This window comes from Hesperophylax consimilis, chromosome 13 (assembly GCF_061612785.1).
Source record: "Hesperophylax consimilis isolate HC1 chromosome 13, BYU_Hcon_1.0, whole genome shotgun sequence".
Lineage (NCBI taxonomy): Eukaryota > Metazoa > Arthropoda > Insecta > Trichoptera > Limnephilidae > Hesperophylax > Hesperophylax consimilis.
Genome location: NC_142848.1, coordinates 3,842,581 through 3,865,675, shown reverse-complemented (window position 1 = coordinate 3,865,675; position 23,095 = coordinate 3,842,581). Strand labels below are relative to the sequence as shown.

At 34.2% G+C, this 23,095-nt stretch overlaps 1 protein-coding gene across 1 annotated transcript; it reads left to right on the top strand.

The window, feature by feature from the left end:
* Positions 1-7,361: 7,361 nt before the first annotated feature.
* LOC149418323 (acetylcholine receptor subunit alpha-like) lies at positions 7,362-22,849 on the top strand. Its single transcript, XM_089639090.1, has 9 exons — positions 7,362-7,430; positions 8,079-8,239; positions 11,641-11,685; positions 13,008-13,120; positions 18,702-18,921; positions 19,430-19,607; positions 21,098-21,250; positions 22,228-22,397; positions 22,520-22,849. The coding sequence occupies exons 1-9, from the start codon at positions 7,373-7,375 to the stop codon at positions 22,682-22,684; spliced, it is 1,263 nt and encodes a 420-aa protein (XP_089495216.1). The 5' UTR covers positions 7,362-7,372; the 3' UTR covers positions 22,685-22,849.
* Positions 22,850-23,095: the final 246 nt, after the last annotated feature.

The window sequence follows — 23,095 nt, the reverse complement described above, 5'->3', positions numbered from 1 at the left end:
GTTTATATGCGAAGTGCAATATAAACAAACTCAATATATATTTTTAAATTATTGTGGCATTGTAAATGAGGTTGTTTCATAATTCTCAAATTCTCAATAAAAAGCAACACAAACAGGCATTTCCGAAAGCGTTGTTAAAACCAATGAAAGAGACGTAAAGCTTCTATAATATCAATTTTAATTTTAAAATACTTGCATAATATAATGTTATTTTAACCAATTCATTATTTTGACAACTGCCTATTTATGTGACAGAAAATTAAATGGGTGTAGTTAGTGTGGAATAATAATATTAATTATAAGACATTATAGGTAACTACAATACAATGACAACAATTGGGATCAGTTCTTATTTTTAACGTTTTATTGTTGAATAAAAATCTATTATAATATGAAAAAAAGTTTTACACCTTAAAAACATTACTCTGCGAAACTAAAATTAGAGATCATTTACTAACTGACCAAAAAATAAAACAAAAATACAATAAAATAAGGTACAAAGGTTGATATTATTTTTGTTATTATAGAAACAGAAGATAGAAAAAATATAGAAATAGAACTACATTTTAAAATACACATTTTTTTCACAATAAGATCATAAGAAATATTTTCATACTATCTAGAATCTAGATAAAACAAATAACATGTCCCACATAATGTGTTAATTGCGAGGAAAAAAATTAAATTAGCTGTTAATATAAAAAAAAAATCTGTGTTTCAAAAAAGGTTTGTTGAATTAATTCGGATGAAATAATTACGCTGCAAACTTGGATTTTTTTGAAGAAGATGGTTGTTCACTTTGCAAATCATTTTCACTACTATTGTCATAATTTAAAATATTGATGCCAATGTATTTAAGAAAACATATGGGAGGGGATCGAATAATGGGCTTGACTATGGGAAACGGCGGACTAATGACCGAGCCTTTCCACGCGGTGGCTTCGGTTAGTACTAGACATGGGCAGATTCATTCAGTTGATATCAAAAGAATGAAACTGGTTTATCATGCATTGGTACAATCATCAATATCCTATGGAATAATTGGATGGGGGGGTATCTATAATAACCACATTAAGCCGCTAGAAATAGCTCAAAAATTAATACTAAAAATAATGTTGCAAAAAGATGCTACCTACCCCTCCTTGCAATTATTTCAAGAAGCTAAACTCTTAGATATAAGAAAAATTTACTTTATGCAATGTCTGAAATATATATTTTCACGAAATGTACATTTTACAAAAAACGAAAATCGTTCTAGCAGTAGAGTAAATAATGCATATGAGGTTCCTCTATGCAAAACTAGGCTTGCGCAGAGACATGCTTTTTTCATTGCCCCAAAAATCTACAATGCACTCTATCAGACTGTAGAAATTAGATCTAAAAATATATCGTCCTACAGCGTATACAAAAATGTAATAAAGACTTGGATCACCACCATTGACACAAATACTTACATGCTATAAAATCCTACCTTTTAAAATTTTATTTTAAATTTACAAATCCTTAATTTTTCTATTTTTTAACCTTCTTTCTTAATTATAATTTTGTAAAAACGGAATTATTTATTTATTTATTTGTTTTTATAAACTGCACTAAACAAAATATGTATACCCACGAACTGGCGATGCCTATGTGGGATTTTTTTTTTGGTATATATGCATACTATTCTATTATATTTTTTATTTAATTGTATCATTTTATTTTTCTTATCTTAAAGCTACCTTTTTTATTTTTTACAGTACCTTGATGTAATACTTGTTTTTGTAATATGTACTTGATTTTTGTAATTATTTTTTTTATGCATGTAACAAAAGAAAAATTTTAATAAAGAAAAAAAAAAAAAAAAATGAATCAATTCATTCTTATTCACCTGGTCAAGTGAACTAATTCATCGAATTCATTCATTTAATTCCTTGATTCGACACTTCATTTTGGTTTTGTACCTAGATTGCTCACATTTAGGAAACTTAAAGAAAGCAATAATGAACCATTTTTTCGCATTCACATAAATGTGTTCGTTTTGAAAAAAACATTTTAAATAAACACACAAAAAATATCAAATATAGGGATTTATTTTGTACATTGCAGAAGTACATTTATAACTTTACTTAGAAAACCTGTATTTGTAAGCTTTACACTTTATAGCACAGAGTTCTTAAAGCGACGAGAGCTTTGGAGTAACTTTAGTAAAAAACAATATGTCGTTCCACAAAATAAACATATTACAAACTTTATAATAAATATGTTATTTTACGAACAAAAATAAAAAGTAATTTTACAAGTCACTAATAAAATCGTTGAGATGGGTGCCGCAAAGGACACGGAAGGCGCAGGGCGCTGGACCTGGAGAGGAATAGTCGGATGTTTATTTTTTAACTCCCATTTCTAAATTGTGGAGCAATGCATCCCTCCATCTACTTCAGAAAAGTAGCACCAAAGTTCGATCCTTTTTCTGGAAGACATCTTGGCTATTCAATATGTTGCTTTTTCCTATAAAAAACGACAAACATCATTAAACAATACCAAAAATAAAAAGTCCCACTCGATTTTTCTTTTTTTTGCATAGAAATTTTTTGCTGGCAAACTGAATCCCAGAATAAAAATTATTATTATCTTTCTTCGTAAAACTATCTATATATTTACTACAAAAAGTAGGTAAAATATATTATTTTAGGGGCAATGAGATACGTTCTTAAAGCAATTATAAGAACTACATTATTATTATCCCACTTTTGTTTATCCGACCCGTTCACCTGGGATAAGCTTGAAATAAATATATATTATATTTATTTATTTTAATGTTTGCAGGTACTTACCTCAATGGTAATTTTAAATCCATGCGCCAAATAAAAACTGATTGAAAGTCTGAAATTGAGTGGCATACAATTCAGTACAAAAATACAGAAATCAAAACATATTACTTGTTATCATCACACACAATTCGACAGTCAACTGATCTCGTTTTACGTCTACAAGTAGGCAGGTACATAAAAAACATACTTATAGGAACAATAACGTAAACATCGTTTTGTTTCTAGGCGTATTGCAATAATTTTCGTACGTGGAAGGGAGAAGAATATAGGAGATACTTTCGCGTTTTTACTAGGATTCAGATTTATTTTGTCTGGTTGGTATTTCCAGCAAATGTCATATTACTTTGTAGTTGCTTTGAAATCTCGCGAACAAATGTAATATGGCGTTATGATTTTGGTTGACGACCGGTGTATTATCGTATATGTGAAATAATTAAAACGAAATAAAAATTTGAAGTGTATATTTTTTTAGGTTTTCCTTAACATTAAGGGCGGCTTGCACCATAAGTTAAATTTGGTTTAAATATCATTTTAAACACATTATTTGATTTAAGTCGACTTGGCGTCTTGCACCACAAAATTTAATTCGTTAAATGCGTTTAAAGAACTGTCAAAGTTAAACACCCAAAAGGGGCTGTTTAACCGAGTTAAATGTGTTTAGCCCTACTCATAAAGCAGTAATGTCATTTTTTTTAGTTTATCCCTTCGATTTCTGATTGTGGTTAAAATCTATCTCATTCTAATTTGTATTCACAATGAACATTTGGGATTTGTTTTCTCACGGTGATGAAGAAATTATATTGGAAATTATACTTAAGTAGACCGTTTATAGTCAGAGAAGTAAACACAAGAACAAATTTATTTGAAACACTCAGTGCCAAGAAGTTTCAAAGAAGATTTCGTCTCAGTAAAGAAACGACATCATAGTGCAAGAAATTAAACCTCAGTTAAAATTCAACACCAATAAAAACATCAGCGAGGTGCTCGTAACTTGAAGCTAACACTCCTTATGGAGGAGTACTTTTCAAGGTTGTAAACTTCTAATCATACCTACAGCATTCTTAAAATACTTTAAAACAATATAATATGTAAAAGAAATAAAAAACAAAATTACTCGGATAATTGTTTTATTTTTAATTCCAACAACAGAAGCTCTTTTTGTCTTATTTCATCATTATGTCTATTTGCTTTAACTTTTTATTCATAAAATAAATGAACACACTATTAAACCACACACACAATCACAAAATATTTTGACACTTCAAGTAAAATGAAACATCGTAGCTGTTTTATTTACGCGTTAATGGCGGTAACCACGAGGTAACTGTTTTACCGACACGTTAAACACGTTTAACTAAAATTGTCACCGAACTGCGTGGTGCAGGACGCAACTAAACGCATTTAAGTTAAATGTATTTAGGGTCTTAAATACGTTTAGTTAAATACAATTTAAGATAAAATTTGCGATAGTTGGTGCAAGTCGCCCTAAGAGTCACTTTTAGTAATAATATAACTAAATTCAAGTATCAATTCAAATTCCATATTTACCGTGAAGCGGAATTCCAAATTTACCAAATTTTACCAAATCAAATCAAATTTACCAAAGTGTGTTATGTTTTGTTATGAATTAAATTATTAATAAAAATGTATTTTAATTATCGTTGAATGTGCCAACCCTTATCATAAAGCAACATTTTTTTATGGTTTTTACCCGGTTTCAGGGCAAATATCAATTCGTTTCAGAATTGTGTTATTAATTATTAACTTATTAACTGCCAACTTTATTTTCGATTTTAATAGAAGTATTGTCATGTTTTTTTTTCTTTTCAATGTAACTATGTAAAAAAAAAGTGGGTGTGTCAAGCCTACGCAAGACAGAAGTGAAACTTCTAGTATTCCTCTCTCTCTCTATTTTACAGTATAGTAACCAAGAAGTATACTAACCAAGCAGCTGATGCTTGGCGTGGCGCAGTTCGCTGGTGTCTGAGAGAGAGGAAAGAAGAGAAGAGAGAGAACGTTCGTGAGCGGCTCCCCCACCTCAACAAGCGCATATGGTGAGAGAGGGACAGTGAACGGTGAGCGGTGGTGGGGGTACCCGCATTTTCGTGTCGATCCTGACTCGGTTTTACTCCGTCCCCGAAAATCCATTACGCGCCTAAAGAAGTTTCACTTCAATAAATGTAATACAATTATCATAATATACGGATTAGATAATAATTTTAATCCAACACAATAACGCAAAGCGCGCTCTAGCGGAGTAATGTTTTATCACAGTGAGATAAGTGTTTTTATTATTTTGCAATATTATTTTCTTTTAAAAAATGTTCTGACCTACTAAAAAATAAGATATTGAATGAAAAAGGCGTTAAAAACAAAAAAATAATGTGCGATGGCCGAGAATCGAACTCGGATCAACTGCTTGGAAGGCAACTATGCTGACCATTACACCACCAACGCCAGTTGTCGGGATGAGCTAAGAAGCATTTATATGTTACTTCAAAACTTTGAAAATTATTACATATTATCAAAATAAATAAATTAATTAAATAAATGTAATACAATTATCATAATATACGGATTAGATAATAATTTTAATCCAACACAATAACGCAAAGCGCGCTCTAGCGGAGTAATGTTTTATCACAGTGAGATAAGTGTTTTTATTATTTTGCAATATTATTTTCTTTTAAAAAATGTTCTGACCTACTAAAAAATAAGATATTGAATGAAAAAGGCGTTAAAAACAAAAAAATAATGTGCGATGGCCGAGAATCGAACTCGGATCAACTGCTTGGAAGGCAACTATGCTGACCATTACACCACCAACGCCAGTTGTCGGGATGAGCTAAGAAGCATTTATATGTTACTTCAAAACTTTGACTAGATCAAATGAACTTTAATCGGTGGTGGGGGTACCCGCATTTTCGTTTCGATCGTGACTCGGTTTTACTCCGTCCCCGAAAATTCATTACGCGCCTAAAGAAGTTTCACTTCAAAAGTTTTTTGAAAAGTGTAATCAATTTATTGATAAAACTGATGAGTTCAGATTCTTTTTCGAATAAAAATGGAATTTACAAAAAGTCCATATTGGATTTATTAATCCATAAGGAATTGTGGTTTTAAAAGCTCGAATCGAAAGCAGATATACGAAGCGTTGTCAATAAACCATGCAATTTGCCCTTTGTTAATTTTACACAGACTCTAGAAGCGGCCGTCAAACGCGTAGCGTAGTCCCGAATGGAACTAGCCCTACCCCTCCCCTTACCCCGCGGGCAGCGGTCAGCTATATCCCGCGCCGAACGGCTCGCTATCCCCCCGTGCGACTAGCCCCACCCCTCCCCTTACCCCGCGGGCTCCCGTTCATCCAAAAATCACGCGAAATGAGCGTGCGTTCGAAATTAATTTTAAAAAATAGGTTGCCGTTCAAAATTTTGTTGGATCTTTGCAGAAATCGTTTTTACATAGCTATCCCATCAACTTGGCGTAAAAAAATTGGACGGATGATTTTTCCGGAGCGATATTTTTGACTGATATCAAAAAAGCATGTTCCAAAAGAAAAAAATGTTGGATCTCTTGATTAAATAAAGCAAACACCAATATAAAGACACTCCGTGATCAAAAATTGGAGGGAGTAATTTTCCCGGTAACAATAGAATTAAAAAACAAATCTCTTTTAAAAAAAACACTTTCCCTACAAAAATATTGTTGGATTTCTATTTAATCAGGTGGATATTAATTAATACTAACAATATGTGAAGAGTTCTCGAAAGAAATACTTTTCCAGCGAGAGTAATAATTTTTTTTCAGTTTTTGCTAAAAATAACTAACTTCCCGTTAAATATTTTGTTGGATCTCTTGTCATTCGTCATCCCTAAATGATACTCCACGTGACTGCAAAAATTTCATGGACGGGGGAATTAATGCTTGGGTTAGCCTCATTTTGAACCTTTATTGACTGGCCTAAAACGGCGTCTGGCACGAATAAAATTTTGGCGTCCTTGTCAAAACCCGTAGACGCCAATGTCTAGGTAGATAATTACTGTAACTAATATTCGGATGATTTGTATATTTGTGGAGCGCTATTTTGATGAAAAATAATCTGAATAGCGATGTGTTAAGACTGTTAGGTGTTAGGTATTATCAGCGCATTGGCGCCTTGGCAATTCGGCGCCCGGAGCGGACTGGTCCAATTGCGCCAGCATAGTGCCGGTTAAGAACCTAAATCAAGTTCCCGCTCTTATGCGCTGCGTTATATTTATACCGATTTTGTTAATAATATTAAATCTTTTATAATCTTTTGCGGTAAATAGGTTGTATTTTTAGAGGAGTACATATTAGCTAATGTAATGTAAATATTAACTGTAATAGCGCTTATGGATATTGGTGGAATTTAATAAAATAATTTTGTAAGTAATCAATCAAGTCCAAAGAAACATTTTTATTATTTATCAGTTAATTTGAAATGGGGGCGTTTCACAGAATCATATTTCAGGGGTGTTAATGCAACTTATCAATATCTAATTGAGAACCAGTTTTCATTCGGCTTTATTTTGGTTAACATGTTGCATAATAATTATTTTATATGTTTCGCTTTAGTTGTTTGTTTTGGATATGCTGGTGAGAATAATTCAAACTGTTATTAGACATTGTTTATTAATAATAATATATCCAAGCACTCATTAAATGAGCTCAGGTCACGTTCACGATTTTAATAATCCTCTACAAATCCCTTATCATAGTCGACTAGATTTTACTAACCGGCTTTTCCCGAGTTCCAACTGGTTTTTCAACAACTTTCCGAAATAAATACAATCTACACGTTCATAAAGAGCGATAATTTAATTATTTTCTAAAAATCACTTTTTGCAAATTATGCCTTAAAATATGAAAACGTGTTATTTGTTTGCGCCCTTACATATGTAATATGAATACGAATAAGTAGTTTTGACCATATAAAAACTCAATTCTTTCAAGAAAGGCATACAAGTACAATATTGAATTGAATCACCGATACAATACTGTATTAAATTTGTATGCCTTTCTTGAAAGAATTGAGTGTTTCACAGTCAAAACTATTTATTCATATTCATCTACAGTCTACACGAACTGAAAATAGATACATCGACGCACAAAACTGTGTACAATTTATATTGCTACAGCTCATCATTCGTGTGATTTTGAGGCATCGTTAGTGTTGATATGGTTAAAAATTAGTTAACGAAAACTTTTAAATGTTGCCAATGCTTTTTTTATATGTGATTTTAGCGTGCCAGGTATGCAGCGTCAAACATGAGTCCCAAGAAAAAAAGCTGCATAAGGAATTGTTATGCGATTATATCAAAGACATGCGACCCCGGAGAAACTCCCAAGCCACGGTGAATGTGACTGTTGGAATGATATTGAAGACTTTTAGTTATTCACGTGAGGTCAGTGTTCTGCAAAATAATAGCTTCTTTAGTATTACTAGGTAGGAACTGGACGGGTGGAAAATCCTATACTAAGAAAACTGATGCATATTATTTATTTATTTATTAACGGACATCGTCCAAATTACAAAATAATAACACGAATAAAGTAAAATGAAAAATATAGGAGTAGACAAAGGTACATGAAAGCAAAGACATATGGTAGATATAATATTAGAAAATAAAGTGACAAGTCGAATCAAGTCAAGAATACGCCGTGGGTCAGGACCACAGGACACTTAATATTCCGTCACTTGTTTAGCGACTGGCAAAAATCATTTAGACTTATCCCAAAAAAGTTAAGGTTTTGACTTGAGTTGACCAGTCTACACATTCTGGAAAATGGTGAATAATATCCATAATTTGTCGAATGATGGTTGAGGAATAGCAGTTCATTATTTCTGAGTCTTTGCGAGGGGATATTGAAGGGAATGAGTTGCAGTAGAGTAGGTGAATCAATAATACCATTTATAATTTTGAAGAAGCAAATGAGGTCATTTCTTTCCCGACGGACTTCCAAAGGAGAGAGGTTTAGAGTTCGTTCAATTTCATCGTATGAGTATTTGCCTTTTTCTAAACCTAGCCTCCTAGCAATCCCTCTTAAGAACCGATGTTGAACAGATTCAATGCGTCGAATGTGGACAGCATAAAAAGGAGACCAAATAACACAAGCATATTCAAGATGGGGGCGAACCAACGAGCAGTAAAGAGTTCTAAGGGTATTTACGTTTTTGAAGTCCGAAGTGATTCTAGTGATGAAACCAAGTAGTTTGAGCGATTTATTAACGATTGCAGTTATGTGATCCCGAAAAGAAAGCTTGCTATCAAGAGAGACACCAAGGTCTTTAATAGATGTAACAGTTGTTAAGCAAATATTATTAAGTTTGTATTCGAAGACAATCGGTTTTTTTGATCTATAGAAGGACATAATTTTGCATTTATCGACATTTAGTTTCAAGCAATTAATTTTACACCAATCATTGAAAGAGTCGATATTCGATTGGAAAAGAAGGCAGTCATCGTGATTTTTTATTATCTTTAGAATCTTATTGTCGTCCGCAAAAAGCCAAAAGCGTGTATGAGAAAAAATACTAATAATGTCGTTTATAAACAAGTTAAAAAGAAGCGGTGCTAGATGTGCTCCTTGAGGTACGCTGGACGTTACTTCAATAATAGTAGACACAAAGTTGTTTAATTTAACTCTTTGTTTTCTATTGCTTAAATAAGAATTAAAGAATGATAGCAAGGGGTTTTTAATACCGATAGCATATAGTTTGGCCATAAGGATTGAGTGGTTTACTTTGTCGAAAGCTTTAGAGAAGTCGGTATATAGAACATCTATTTGTGAGTTATCTTCTAGACCATTGACGATGGAATTGGTAAAGGATAGTAAGTTAGTAGTAGTAGATTTAGCAGATCTAAATCCATGCTGTTCCTCGATCAGTACATTTTTAAAGATAGGTGTGATTTTCTTCGTGATTATTGACTCAAATATTTTAGGAATATGGGATAATATCGATATGGGTCTATAGTTTTCTACGTTCGACTTATTGCCAGATTTGAAAATAGGTCTGATATAAGAAACTTTCCAGGAGTCTGGAAAAGTGGCAGATGATATTGACTAGTTACCTATATAACAAACAAATTGGCTTAATAATAGGGGTAAATTTACATTCCTTCAGTAATATTTCTGGAATATCATCAGGACCAGTGCTTGTTTTGCTGGGGAGATTTTTTAAGGAGTTAAAGACATCTATAAGTGTGATTTGGCAATTATTTAAATCAATAGTACCTATTAGTATAGTTGAGTGGAGGGATAGTGCACGAGGTATCAGAATAGACGGAGGAGAAGTGTTCAGCGAAAAGGTTAGCAATGTCGAGACCGTTGGTAGCATGATTTTCATGAAAGAACATACTTGGAGGGAGATCATTATCATTAGTACTTTTTTGTTTAACAAATTTCCAGAATTGTTTAGGGTTAAGATTTAATTGTGTCTCAGTGAGTTCGATGTAGGATTTGTAGCACCTAACAGATTCGATTTTTGATAGTTCTCTTAGCTGAGAAAATTTATGGTAATGCGCCAAGTTGTTCGTACATTTGAATAATTTGTGTATTTTCTTTTTCTCGATTATCAACTTCTTTAGTTTCATGCTGAACCAAATGGGAAACTTAGGCTGGGAATAAGTTCCCTTAGGTACAAATAAGTCTATGGCATGAGTTATACATTCGTTGAATTTAAATGTAGCATCGTTAATATTGATGTTCGATTCAAGAAATGTCCAGTCAGTTTGGGCGAGATATCTGTTCATGCTAGTATAGTCACCTTTGTTAAATTTGTAGTGGTATGTAACCGTTGATTTTAAGGTAACATTTTTGAAAGGATTAGTGAAGTTGATATCGAGTGGTGGGTGATATTTATCTATTGGTAGTAATGAGTCAGAAGCTTCACTAACACAAACGCTAGGCGTGTTAGTAAAGATCAGGTCAAGACAGTAACCTTGACAGTTATGGATTGAGTTTAGTTGGAACATGTTCAAGTAGGCAAATAGATTCATTATTATAGAAGCTTGAAGGGAAATATTACTAGGAGTTTTTACACCATGATTGTCATTGAGCCATATTACCTTCGGTAGATTGTAATCACCGCAAATAAATAATGAATCGGCATTTATAGAAATACGTTCTACTGCTTCAGTATGTGACTTGTAGATATCTGTTGAAGAGGATGGGGGAATGTAGATACAACCAATGATAAGTTTGTTGGTGCCAAGCAGAACACAAACAAATATTATGTGAATACTGCACACGAATCCTAACCTCCAGGAGTAAATTGAGGGACTGAGCACCACTCATACAACAGTATTCGTGCTACGTGTTTTCTCTGATATTCTCTAGACGGTTCCATGATAACTCAACACACCTTTAAAACGTGATATAAAGTCATTAAAAACGATGAAAAAAAAAAAAAATTTAAACCTAACCTAACCTACATAACCCAGGTATTAAAGTTTTTTTTTCATCACTTTCCATGACTTTATATAACTTTTTAAAGGTGTGATGAATTATCGTTTTGATGATTTATCCGGTCACCTCTCTAGACACCTCCTCCACCCCACCCGGATACGAAAATATTGTGACCAACACCTCATTTCAGTATTTGAGTACCTCATACAAACTAATTCCGATATCGTGTCCTACCCAACACTAGTCCAAAGTAGATACTTACAGAAGCATCGATTTTTTGGAAAAATGTTAAAAAAAAACAAAATGGATGCTAAATTTATTTGTTTGATTTAATAAATTCAATAAATAATGCTGTAGGTAATTACACTAATTATTACTAATATTGTAATTTTTTCAGTCTTCAACGATTGGTATCTTGAATATTGGAAGCTGGGTCATATTGGTAAGTTTTCTGAATAATTTTTTTTAACAATTTTTATTATACACGGTGTCCGCAAATTCGTAGTTCAAATGGGAGACGGGTGAATCTACATCACGTAGAGCACCAACATTTTTTTTTTACAATCTGGGCATTTCAATTTGGTAACGTTGATTAATAAGCGATGCACTACGTAGTAATTTAAAATCATGTGTTTTTGGTTTGAAAATTTGGTCGCCTGATGCTTTAATTAAATTCTGCGAGTAGAATATATCCTGGCCTTTGAAATAATCGAGTAATTTTTAGATAAGTCTTTTTATAAGCACAGAAAAAAATAATGTATAGGCCTATCAAAACTGCTTTATAGTTGCAAATCTCCTAATAACGAACCCATTTTCGGTTATGGTTTTATTGTATTATGTGGCAAATTAAGTTGTTTATAAAATGATCGAAAACAATTTTAATATATATATATATATATTTTTAAATAAATTTAAAATAAATCAAATTTAATAATGTTATAATAATTATTAAGTTCTGCAAGTATTTCTGTTATTTTTACAGTTTTTAATGTGACAGCTGTTTCGGCTTTTGAGGCCATTTTCAAACTGTGGATATGTCCACACGGCGACGACTTATTTATATGATTTTATTTATCCCCACCCATTTAAATTTCTATAATGGTCAAAAATGATTCATTAAGAATTGGAATAACCAAAATATTTGGTAATCCATCAGTGTTTGCACATAATAATGGACTCAAAAGCCGAAACAGCTGTCACATTAAAAACTGTAAATATAACAGAAATACTTGCAGAACTTAATAATTATTATAACATTATTAAATTTGATTTATTTTAAATTTATTTAAAAAATGAAATGGAGTTCTACGAATTAAACACCAAAACAATAAATAATTAATATTTCTACCTGAACATCCACAAAATTAAATAAAAGGCACTTTTTGGCCATGTTTTTTTTTAGCATAAATCAAAACAGGTGGATCGTGTGAAGCGGGAATTTAACCCTTATCGCCATCTACGTAAGGTGTGTTTTTGATAGCGGCTCGACTCAAAATATTACACGACGTAGTGCATCGCCTTAATTACTAACGTAAAACATGCAAAAAATATATTTTTAGGTTGTTAGTTGAGGTTCATTTAATAATTTATGTGTATTTCTTAACCTTCAAATATAAACAGTTGATCTGTTGAAACACGTAAAATGTTTATACCAAGTGTTATTGATAGATTCATGATTCAAAAAAACATTTTATTTATTTGGAAAGTGACGATTTTAGTATAATTTAGTGATCATTTTGTAAACCCCTGTGAAATAATTTACAGAACTGGCAAGATGATTTTTTGACGTGGATCCCAGACAGTAACGGTGGTATAAAAGAAACCATTATCCACAGTTCTAAAATATGGACCCCGGATCTGTCACTTTATAATAATTCGTAAGTTTTTAAATACAAAAATAAATGGAATGTGTTATTTTTGCTATTCAATTGTCAGTTTGCTGAAGGAAAACTTCATAGATTAGGACTTTGAGAAAGATGTCAGCTCGATTTGGGATGATAACAATGATCAGTCCCTTAATTTAAAGAAAATTAATAAGTAATTCAATCTAACCTAACCTACCTAACGTAACCTCACCAAATCTAACCTTATCTACCTATCCTACCAAATCTAACCTGACCTACTCATTATCAGTCTTTTAATTGAAAGAAAATTAATAAGTGGTTTAATCTATCCTAACCTACCTAACGTAACCTCACCTAGCCTAACCTTGAGGGAAATGAAAAAGCAGATGCGGCAGCGAAGAAGGGAAGATTATTGAAAAAGTGTCCAGACTACAGTAAGGTACCTCCAAGCTTCACTAAAATAACATTAAAGAAAGAGACGAAAGAAAAATGGAATATCAGATATATGGAAGAAAGCACGGGCAGAATAATTAAGAAATACTTCCCAGATATTTACGCAGCAATTCAAAAGAGAAAACACGCGGAAAATAGCTTCCATGCAACACAGATGCTGACAGGACATGGATGTTTCAAAGAGTACCTGAAACGCTTCAAGATAATAGACGATGACAAATGCCCGTGTGACAAAACTTCTATTCAGGACAGCACCCATATTTTAGAAAAATGTTCAATTTTTTGATGTAGACAGATTTAAATTAAATTACAAATTAGAAAACCTTGAAATCACTGAAGAGAATAGGACGGATATATGGAAACGGAAAAAACAAGCGAAATATATATAGCGTATTTAGAAAAAATCAACAAAAGAATGGAAGAAATTAATGAAATAAATGAAAATTAAAGAAAATCTTTGTGAAGGATAAAGAATATTTATAAAAAAAGAATTAGGAGAAACCTTGTGTGTAACAAGCAGGGTACCCACGGCAGATGCCACAAATCCATACAACCTAACCTTATCTACCTATCCTACCAAATCTAACCTGACCTACCCATTATCAGTCTCTTAATATAAAGAAAATTATTAGTTCAATCTAACCTAACCTAACCTAACCTAACATACCTATCCTAACCTACCTAACCTAACCTAACATACCTATCCTAACCTACCTAACCTAACCTAACACAACCTAATCTAACCTAACCTAACCTAACCTAACCTAACCTAACCTAACCTAACCTAACCTAACCTAACCTAACCTAACCTAATCTATCTAAGCACGATCAGTCCCTTAATTTAAAGAAAATTATTAGTTCGATCTAACCTAACCTACCTTTTTTATGTGAATACCGGCTAAAAACACGGCTAAAGCAATTTCAAGCAACGTTTCAATTATGAATGATTGTCTTACACCAGGGCAATACTGAAAATATATTCCACTCCGCAAGTATACAAGATATAAATGAATGAATTGTGAAATAACTCAAACTAACAAATTAATCAAATAAAATTTACTTGCGCACGCCGGGATTTGAAGCCGCGCCCTTCGGCTTGTTGGTCGAGAGCCTTACCCCTCGACCACGGAGGCCATCATAACCTAACCTGCCTAACCTAACCAATACAATTAATGAACGGGAACAGTTTTGGGGTATACACACTGCATTTGAGCAAGGGATGTGACATTTGGAATTATTGGTTTTCTACTTCTAGAACGTCGGGTGTAGTAACAGTGGTCGATAGATTAATAGTGATGATGCTAATTTTGTGTGAAATACAATTATTTTATTAAAAATATATATTTTTCTAATATTATTGTCTTTCATCGAGAACTCGTGTCTCTTCTCGTAGCCAAAGATCACACCGTAAGACAGTCCTGGATTTGTCAATAGGCCTTATAGGCCGCGGCCTTGGGGCGGCAGAGTTCAGGGGGCGGCACTCGCTCGCTTTGGTAAGCCGTGGATGCGATTATAAACAAAAATGGCCCTGTGGATAGACAGAGTTTTATAACTGTTAGACGATAAATATCACTTTTTAAAGGCGCTAATTCCTAGTACTTTAGTTAGATAGGTACTTATATTTATGCTACTGCCCGGGCGGCAAGGGTAAAGGGTGGCGGCGGATCGGGGGCGGGTGATGTAACAGTCACCCCCGCTACCCGCCCGTACGAACACATAATATACTGTATCCGGCCGGCCCGGCAGTGCAAAGCGACAGTTTCGTGTGTATACTTGTGTACATTTCGGAAACATCGCACTTGTCGCAACTCGCAACGTTTTCTTCGATTTGATATCCTACCAGATTGTAACGAGTCCGAATACATTTCACTTTTTGTACATTGTTTGTTGGCGAATTTTAAGTTAAGTGGAAGTGCGTTCTTGATTACGCTCCAGTTTCTGTTCACAGTGGTGTGAAAGGTGAGTATGTTAACACAATAATAAATAATAGGTACTATTACATATTCTGGTTCTGCTGGGCTAGATAGATAACTCTAACTAAATGATTTCGGCTCGCTAACAAAAACAAAGATTACTCAAGTTAAAAAACATTAAAATTCAGAGTGTCTATGACCTTTATTACAGCGTCATCTAGTCCAGAACCTTTAAAAGTCGGCGTTTTACATATATTTTTTTCTTTTAACAGATTTTTAAAATACTTCATATTTATATACTGACGAAAAATGAGTGATGGAAGGAAGCGACTGAGTGGTGCTGAGTACAGAAAGATATCAAAATTAAAAAAAGATGAACAACAACATGCTTTTCAGAAAATCAGGAAAATAGAAACTTTTTTTAAAAGTCAAAACAGCAACGATTCATTAAGTATTTCACAAGAGAACTCGGGGAGTGGGAGTAGTAGTAATAAGGAAGATCAAGGTACTGGTATTCCAATTGAGCTGACGAGTATGCATCATCTCAATCAGTCAGATCAGCCATGTTTAGTAAAACCTGTTCGTCCTTCTGATTCCGACATTTCTGACAGTGAAATACCTTCAACAAGTGGCAGGAATTTGAGGTCACGCTGTGAAGAAGTGTCTCTTGTCGCGAAAACTACTGAAATACAATCAACCACAAAACTGAACAAAGATCCAGCCTTATGGGAAATAAACGATTGGACGAGAGACATTATTGCAAGAAATGGTTTCGAACAAAACAAGTCCTGTGATTTCACAAAAAGTGGGAGAATGTATTCCGATCATCGCCGTTATTTACAAAAAAAATCTATTTTTCAGAAAAATGAAAAATAATGAAGTAAAAGAAAGGAATTGGCTTGTCTATTCGGAAAACAAAGGCTCCGTATTCTGCGGACCCTGTTTGGCATTTGGATCTATTGAGAACAGGACCCAATTTGACCAACAAGGTTTCAATGATTGGAAAAATGCAGAAATTCGAGTAGCTCAACACGAAAACTCTCCAAATCATAAGTCCTGTATTCTCGCTTTAAGATCTAGAGGTTTGATTCACGGTTGTATTCAATCTTCACTAACTGCCCAACTAAACGAGGAATTTGGTTATTGGAAGAACATTTTAAAGAGGGTCGTTGCTGTAATGAAAGGATTGGCATCAAGAGGTCTCGCTTTCAGAGGAAGTAATGAAAAATTTGGTGACCCGCACAGTGGGAATTACATAATGCTACTTGAATTAATAGCAGAGTTTGATCCATTTTTAGCCAAGCATATTGAAAGACATGCAAACCAAGGATCTGGAACTACTAGCTATCTATCAAAAACTGTCTGCGACGAGTTCATTTGCTTAATGGCTGAGAAAGTACTGAAATGCATTAGTGATGAGATAAAAGAAGCGAAATACTTTTCTTTAATTGTAGACTCTACACCGGATTCAGCACACGTAGATCAACTGACACTTGTGATTAGATATGTTTTAAATAATGGAGAGCCATGTGAGAGATTTCTTAAATTCTTACCTTCTGTAGGACACAAGGCTCAAGATATGTTTGATGCCATTACTTTAGAGCTAGAAAAGTTAAACATAAATCTAGAAGACTGCCGGGGTCAGTCATATGATAATGCCTCGAACATGTCAGGAATTTATAATGGTTTACACGCCAAAATTCAAGAACAAGCACCACTTGCCATGTTCGTCCCTTGTGCAGCTCATTCATTAAATTTGGTGGGAACCTCGGCCGCTGAGTCTTGTACAGAAGCCTGTCACTTCTTCATGTTGCTGGAAGAGGTATATACTTTCTTTGTGAAGTCAACCGATCGTTGGAAAAAATTGGCTAATGAAATAGGAAAACTAAAAACGATGAAGAGAGTAAACCTCACACGTTGGTCAGCAAGAGCAGATGCCTGTCAAAGTGTAAGAGATTCCTGGGATGAAGTACTTACGGTTTTAAAAATGATTGAAAATGACGCTACACAGAAACCCATCCCACGAATTGAAGCAAAGGGAATTCGCCTTAAATTGGAAAAACTGGAAACGGCATTTATGATCGTATTTTGGAATGCTATTTTGGACAGATTAAATAAGGTGAGTGCTCAGATTCAGAACTCATCTGTTGATGTACTGACGGTATTTGATCTTTATGGATCTCTTCTCGAATTTACAATAGCAGAGCGAGAAAAATTTGATTTTTTCGAAAAAAGTGCAATTGAAATGAGCGCACTTAAGCAATATCAGGGCGACATTAAGAGTAAGAGGAACCCTAAGAGAAAAAACTTCATAGACGAAGCATCAAATGAGGAAATTGAAACAACCTCCAGAGACTCTTTCAGAGTCAACACCTTTTTGGTAATTCTGGACAGACTGAGAGCTGAATTAGAGAGAAGACATGGTGCATATATAATCTTTAAAGAAAAAATTTCATTTTTAACAAGAATGAGTGAACTTTCAGCACAAAGAGTCTCAGAAAAAGCTCAGTCTCTTGTGCAATATTACTTTAATGATTTAGAAGACGATTTAGTTCAGGAATGTGTACACTTTTGTAGTCACATTTCCTCTAATAAGACGGAAGAGAAACCTGAATCGACATCATTACTGAATCTTTTTAAGTTTTTGAGGAAACAATCTCTGTGTAATGTTTATCCAAACTTGGATATAGCTCTCCGCATCGCACTTTGCACACCGGCTACAAATTGTTCTGGAGAAAGGAGTTTTTCCTGTTTAAAGCGTGTGAAAAATTACCAAAGGTCTTCACTGTCGCAAGAAAAACTTAACTCTTTGGCTCTTCTGAGCATTGAAGCAGACTTAATGAATACTATAAGCTATGAAGATATTATAGATGATTTTGTCAATAAAAAAACCCGAAAAAAATTGTAATTCTTGTTATTAAATTTTACTAATTAATATAAATTGTACTAATTCGTTTGTTTATTTTATTTTTGAATACCTACATCCTACATTTGAATATTTATTTTGAAAATGGTGTGTCACCTAATGGCAGCCTAAAAGTGTTTTTTTTATTTTATTTTATTTTTTTTATTATTTTTTTTTTTATTATTATTTTTTATGATAGATATTATCGGTGGCAATTTCCAAGAAGGGGGTAGGGGGCGGCGCAAACGAAGTGGCCTATACTTGTGAAAAGTACAAATACGGCCCTGCCGTAAGAACAACATTGTAAGAAAGGGTGCTGATTTCGACACTGGTCGTTGATGTTTCTCAGACCACAGAGAGGGGGGGTAACGGCGCCTGTGAATGCTCCTTGCCGAGTGTCCTCAACAGGAGCAGTGACCTGCAGACCCCACATGACCTTCAACGGACTCTGCACGTCGAACTACGAGAGATGGCCCTACGACGTACAGAACTGTACCATGACCTTTGGTACTTGGATGCAGAGGGGCGAAGAAGTCAGCTTCCTACTCAATAATACGCCAGCAGTAAGTTATGCATCTTTTTTACCTTTTACCATAGGTAACCTACATACGACCTTACTGGTGTTTTTGTTCTAAATTTAACCGTGACAGGAATATCGGCAGTCTCAACCTGTGTTACCCCGTTCTCACACCTATTCACCGGGATAATTTAACCGAGATAGGAATATCGACAGTCTCAACCTGTGATATCCCGTTCTCCAACAAAAATCGAGCGTTCTGATGGTCGGTGGCTTTGTATCACATCAATTTTAACGTAAGGAAGTTAATAGAAAAACACGCTCTTTGCCTGACCAACTATTATGCATTTCGAAAAAAAATATCCTGAAAAAAACTGTTTCCTTACTAAAACAAGTTTCGTTAAATGCGCACCTCCGCCCCTTACAAAGTCAGAGACCATAATATGATTTAGAGATTGCGCCTATATTTTTTGCACAGAATGAAGTCCTCAGTCCTTCTCGTCCTGATACAATCCTATTTCACGCAATCTATACACTTTTCTTTGTGACTTCAGTTGGATATCAGGGGCCTGGAGCCCAACAGACACTGGCAGCTGGCGCAGTCGGGGTCGAGCCGCCATGACGGGAAGTTCGACTGCTGCCCCAACAACACTTACCCCACCGTCAGTTTCTGGTTCAACATCCAGCGTCACGACTCTTCGACCGCCACCTACATCTTCACTCCAGCTATTGGTAAGTTGTTTTGGGTACAGCCACCCCTTGAACCATTTATTCGATAACCAACACCTCTGTCAAGTCACCCCAACCGCTCACTTCGAACCGCCGCACTGACTGGACGTGAAAGGCGGTAGACAGATATCTGAGTAGGTACCTTGCTCGATCTATGAATTTATTAATAATAATATTATTTATTAATTTTCGTGAAATCGACAGTTTACATTTATTTCAGTTTGTAGATAAGTATAATATGGCCAAAATGAAACCTTTACTCCTTGTGACTTTACCTCAACTGAGACAGCATAATAAGGAATAAGGAAAGTAAATTAAATTTGTAAGAAAGGAAAATGAATTCAACAATTTATACAAAACAAAAGATTATATAAAAAGAAAAATTTACAAAACTAAACATTTATCAATACATTTATAGCCATGGGGAGAGGTTGTAGATATAAATCAAATCATAATAGAAATATAAACAATAGACACATAAAATTATTCACAAACCATCAGAGATAGTTTGTGAATGGACCTTTTATGGACCTCTTGTATTTGGTAAGTTCGCAACTGAAAATATCCACCTTGGATAATACGCTATTGTAATTATTGCATAGTCTGTTCAGGCAAGAATTCTGCTTAGAGTTCGTTTTGCATTGATCCTCCCTGAACAGGACACAAGAGCGCGTTGAACCGTTACCCCCGGTTGAATTACCTACCTACATTGAATTGAATCTTATTTAGCAACTCTGGGCATTGAATATTATTGTTAACTTCTTTATATGTGTACAACATAATGGCCCTTGCGCCGGACAATGTTTGAGGAATTATAAAAAATCAACCGTTACCTTACTATAACGAACATAATTTTCCGCGCAGGGTCTTACAGCACTTGGTTTTCGTCGATTGCTTACCGACCCGTGGGATAACGGTAGAAATTATTTTTCATTCGTCCAGTGAATTTGTTTTATTTGGATTGAAAAATGAATACGTACCCATGTCACAAGTAAATTGTTACACTAATTCTGTTACACATACAAAGGGCAAATCTCTACTATCGGGGAACTTTGCTTGTATTGATAACTGCCTCAAATTCGTTTTTGAAAAATGATCTGGAAGATAAATTTGCTCTGTGCAGACCTACAAAAGCTAAAAAGCATTGCTTCTTCCGATCTTACGACTGCGAGATAATGCACTTTCTTTATTGTTTCGATGTAAATTTTAAGTTTTACACGCAATGTCTAGATTTAGATAAAATTTGGGCGATGCTTCGATACCACAGCTACCAGTGAGGGGTCCAACCAAAACCTCCTTGATCACTTTGGTCCTTGCAATACCTCCTATCTGTCTCGGAGGTACCGGACCGGCTGTAGTCTGCTGGGTATAGATTGCCACTATTATAGCCAACTTCCAACAGTAGAGGGCATCAGTAAAAGAAAATTTTTCTTCTTTATTTGTGTCTGAAAGTTCCTTTTTATGATTTTAAGTTAATGATTTTTTTCTTCTAGTGATGATTGCGCTGACTCTGTCTTCAATATGGTTGGATTTGTATTGTATGGAACGCTTGGTGCTTATGTTACTGAATGTTTACATACATATCCTGTACATTAAAATAATTGCCAGCTTAGTGCCAGGGAATGGTGACACAGTTCCAAATGCAGGTAAAAATATCCTTAAATATAAAAATAAATAAATATCGACCAATCAATAATGAAATAGGTATTATTCTTAGTACCCGATGTCATTATGACTCATTATACAGACGCAGAAGACATTCTAGAATCTTTCTAAGGAACAATATCTTTCTATTATGCAAAAGTTTGCATTAAACGCTGGTCACCCTATAACTACATAACATCGGGAGGTTATTCACAAGTTACATAAATAGATAACTTCTTCCAAATTTTTTCCGTAATATGTTAATTGTAAGGTACTTATCAATTTTGATTATGATAAATGTATCGTTGAACTGAAATATATACAACAAAAAATGTTACTTGATAACAAATAATCGGTAATCGGCAAAACAGAGCTTTGACAGAAGAACATACATTTGAAAAGTGATATATAGTCATGAAAGTGAATAAAAAAAGTCAGTTAGTTAGATTTATTTTACTTTTAATTGCTTTATATCACTTATCAATCGTGTTCTATTTTGTCACTGTTCTTTTTAGTCATGGAACCAAAAATATCCTATTTTAATAAACACATAAAATTGCCATCAAATGAGGTTCCTTCGCCTTTCCAATGGGTGTCTTTGCCTAGTCCGTTTAAATCTGCTCACAAAGTTGGTACCTACACGGAAAAAAATACTATTGCTAATTTATTAACAATCTCTTTAAATTATTAGTAGGTATTGCAGGGATTGCAGGCCTTACGAATGAATGAACAGGTTTTCTGATAGACATATTTCGTAATTTAGTAAATTACGAAAATATTATCATGATATTATCGAAACACGTGTTCAATTCGAATATTTTTGCATTACAACGAAAACTATTTGTATTGTCAATTGTCATGATGTGTTATCAAAGCAAATCAATAAAACATTCTTAAATTGATCTTAATAAGATTGACGGCTCTGGGCTCAAATCCCAGTTCCTACAAAAAATTACATTTATTTGTTTTGTTTTTCCAGGAATATATTTTCGCGATTCAACTCTTTTATCTTGCGCAGTTTTACTAGAAGGCGTCGCATTGAGAGCATTGATAAAAAGGAAATCAGTAGCGCCTCACTGGATAAGCATTGTTACTGGATTTATGAACACGGGAGCAGGAAAAATAATTATGTATCACGAATTTGACCCTGTAAGTAAACGAACGCGTTTTTACACTATAAAACAAAATAGTATAATATAGTATATCCCAAAAATAAATCACCATAATTAGGTATATTTATTTTATTATTGAGAATATTATGTATTTTTCAGGCAACCAGTGCAATGGTGCAGGAGGAAGCAGATACTCTGTCCAAAGACAAAGTAGAAAGTGCCGCTAGTAAGGAATGGCTGCGCCTTGCTTTGATCACAAACAGATTTTTCTTCATCATTGTTTGTGTCATATATATAATTATATTCTTGAAATATTTGCTGTGAAGTGTTGCTAGTAAAAAATACCTCCGGCTTGACTACACTTTAAACTGGTCATCTTTGCTGTTGGAAAAGGGAGGAACTAACAAATAAAACAACAATTTTTATAGATTATTTTGTATCCGTCAAGTTGTAATCGGTTTCGCAAATAAATAAAGACTGCTTTACATGTTTCCATTATCTAGTATGTATCTAAATATATTTTTTTTTACCTATGTCATCTTATGGAAAGGAAGGAGAGAAAGTTATTGGAAGGAAAAGGGTATGAGGGGTGGGTAGGAATCTGGGATCAAAGTGTCCAAGAGAATCCATCCCTCCCACTGCGGCGCAAGGCGATGGTTCGAGAGGGTCCGGCTGGAGAGATCAAAGGGTCTCCTTTAACCAGTTTCTCCCGATTCGGCCCGCCACGCAAACATG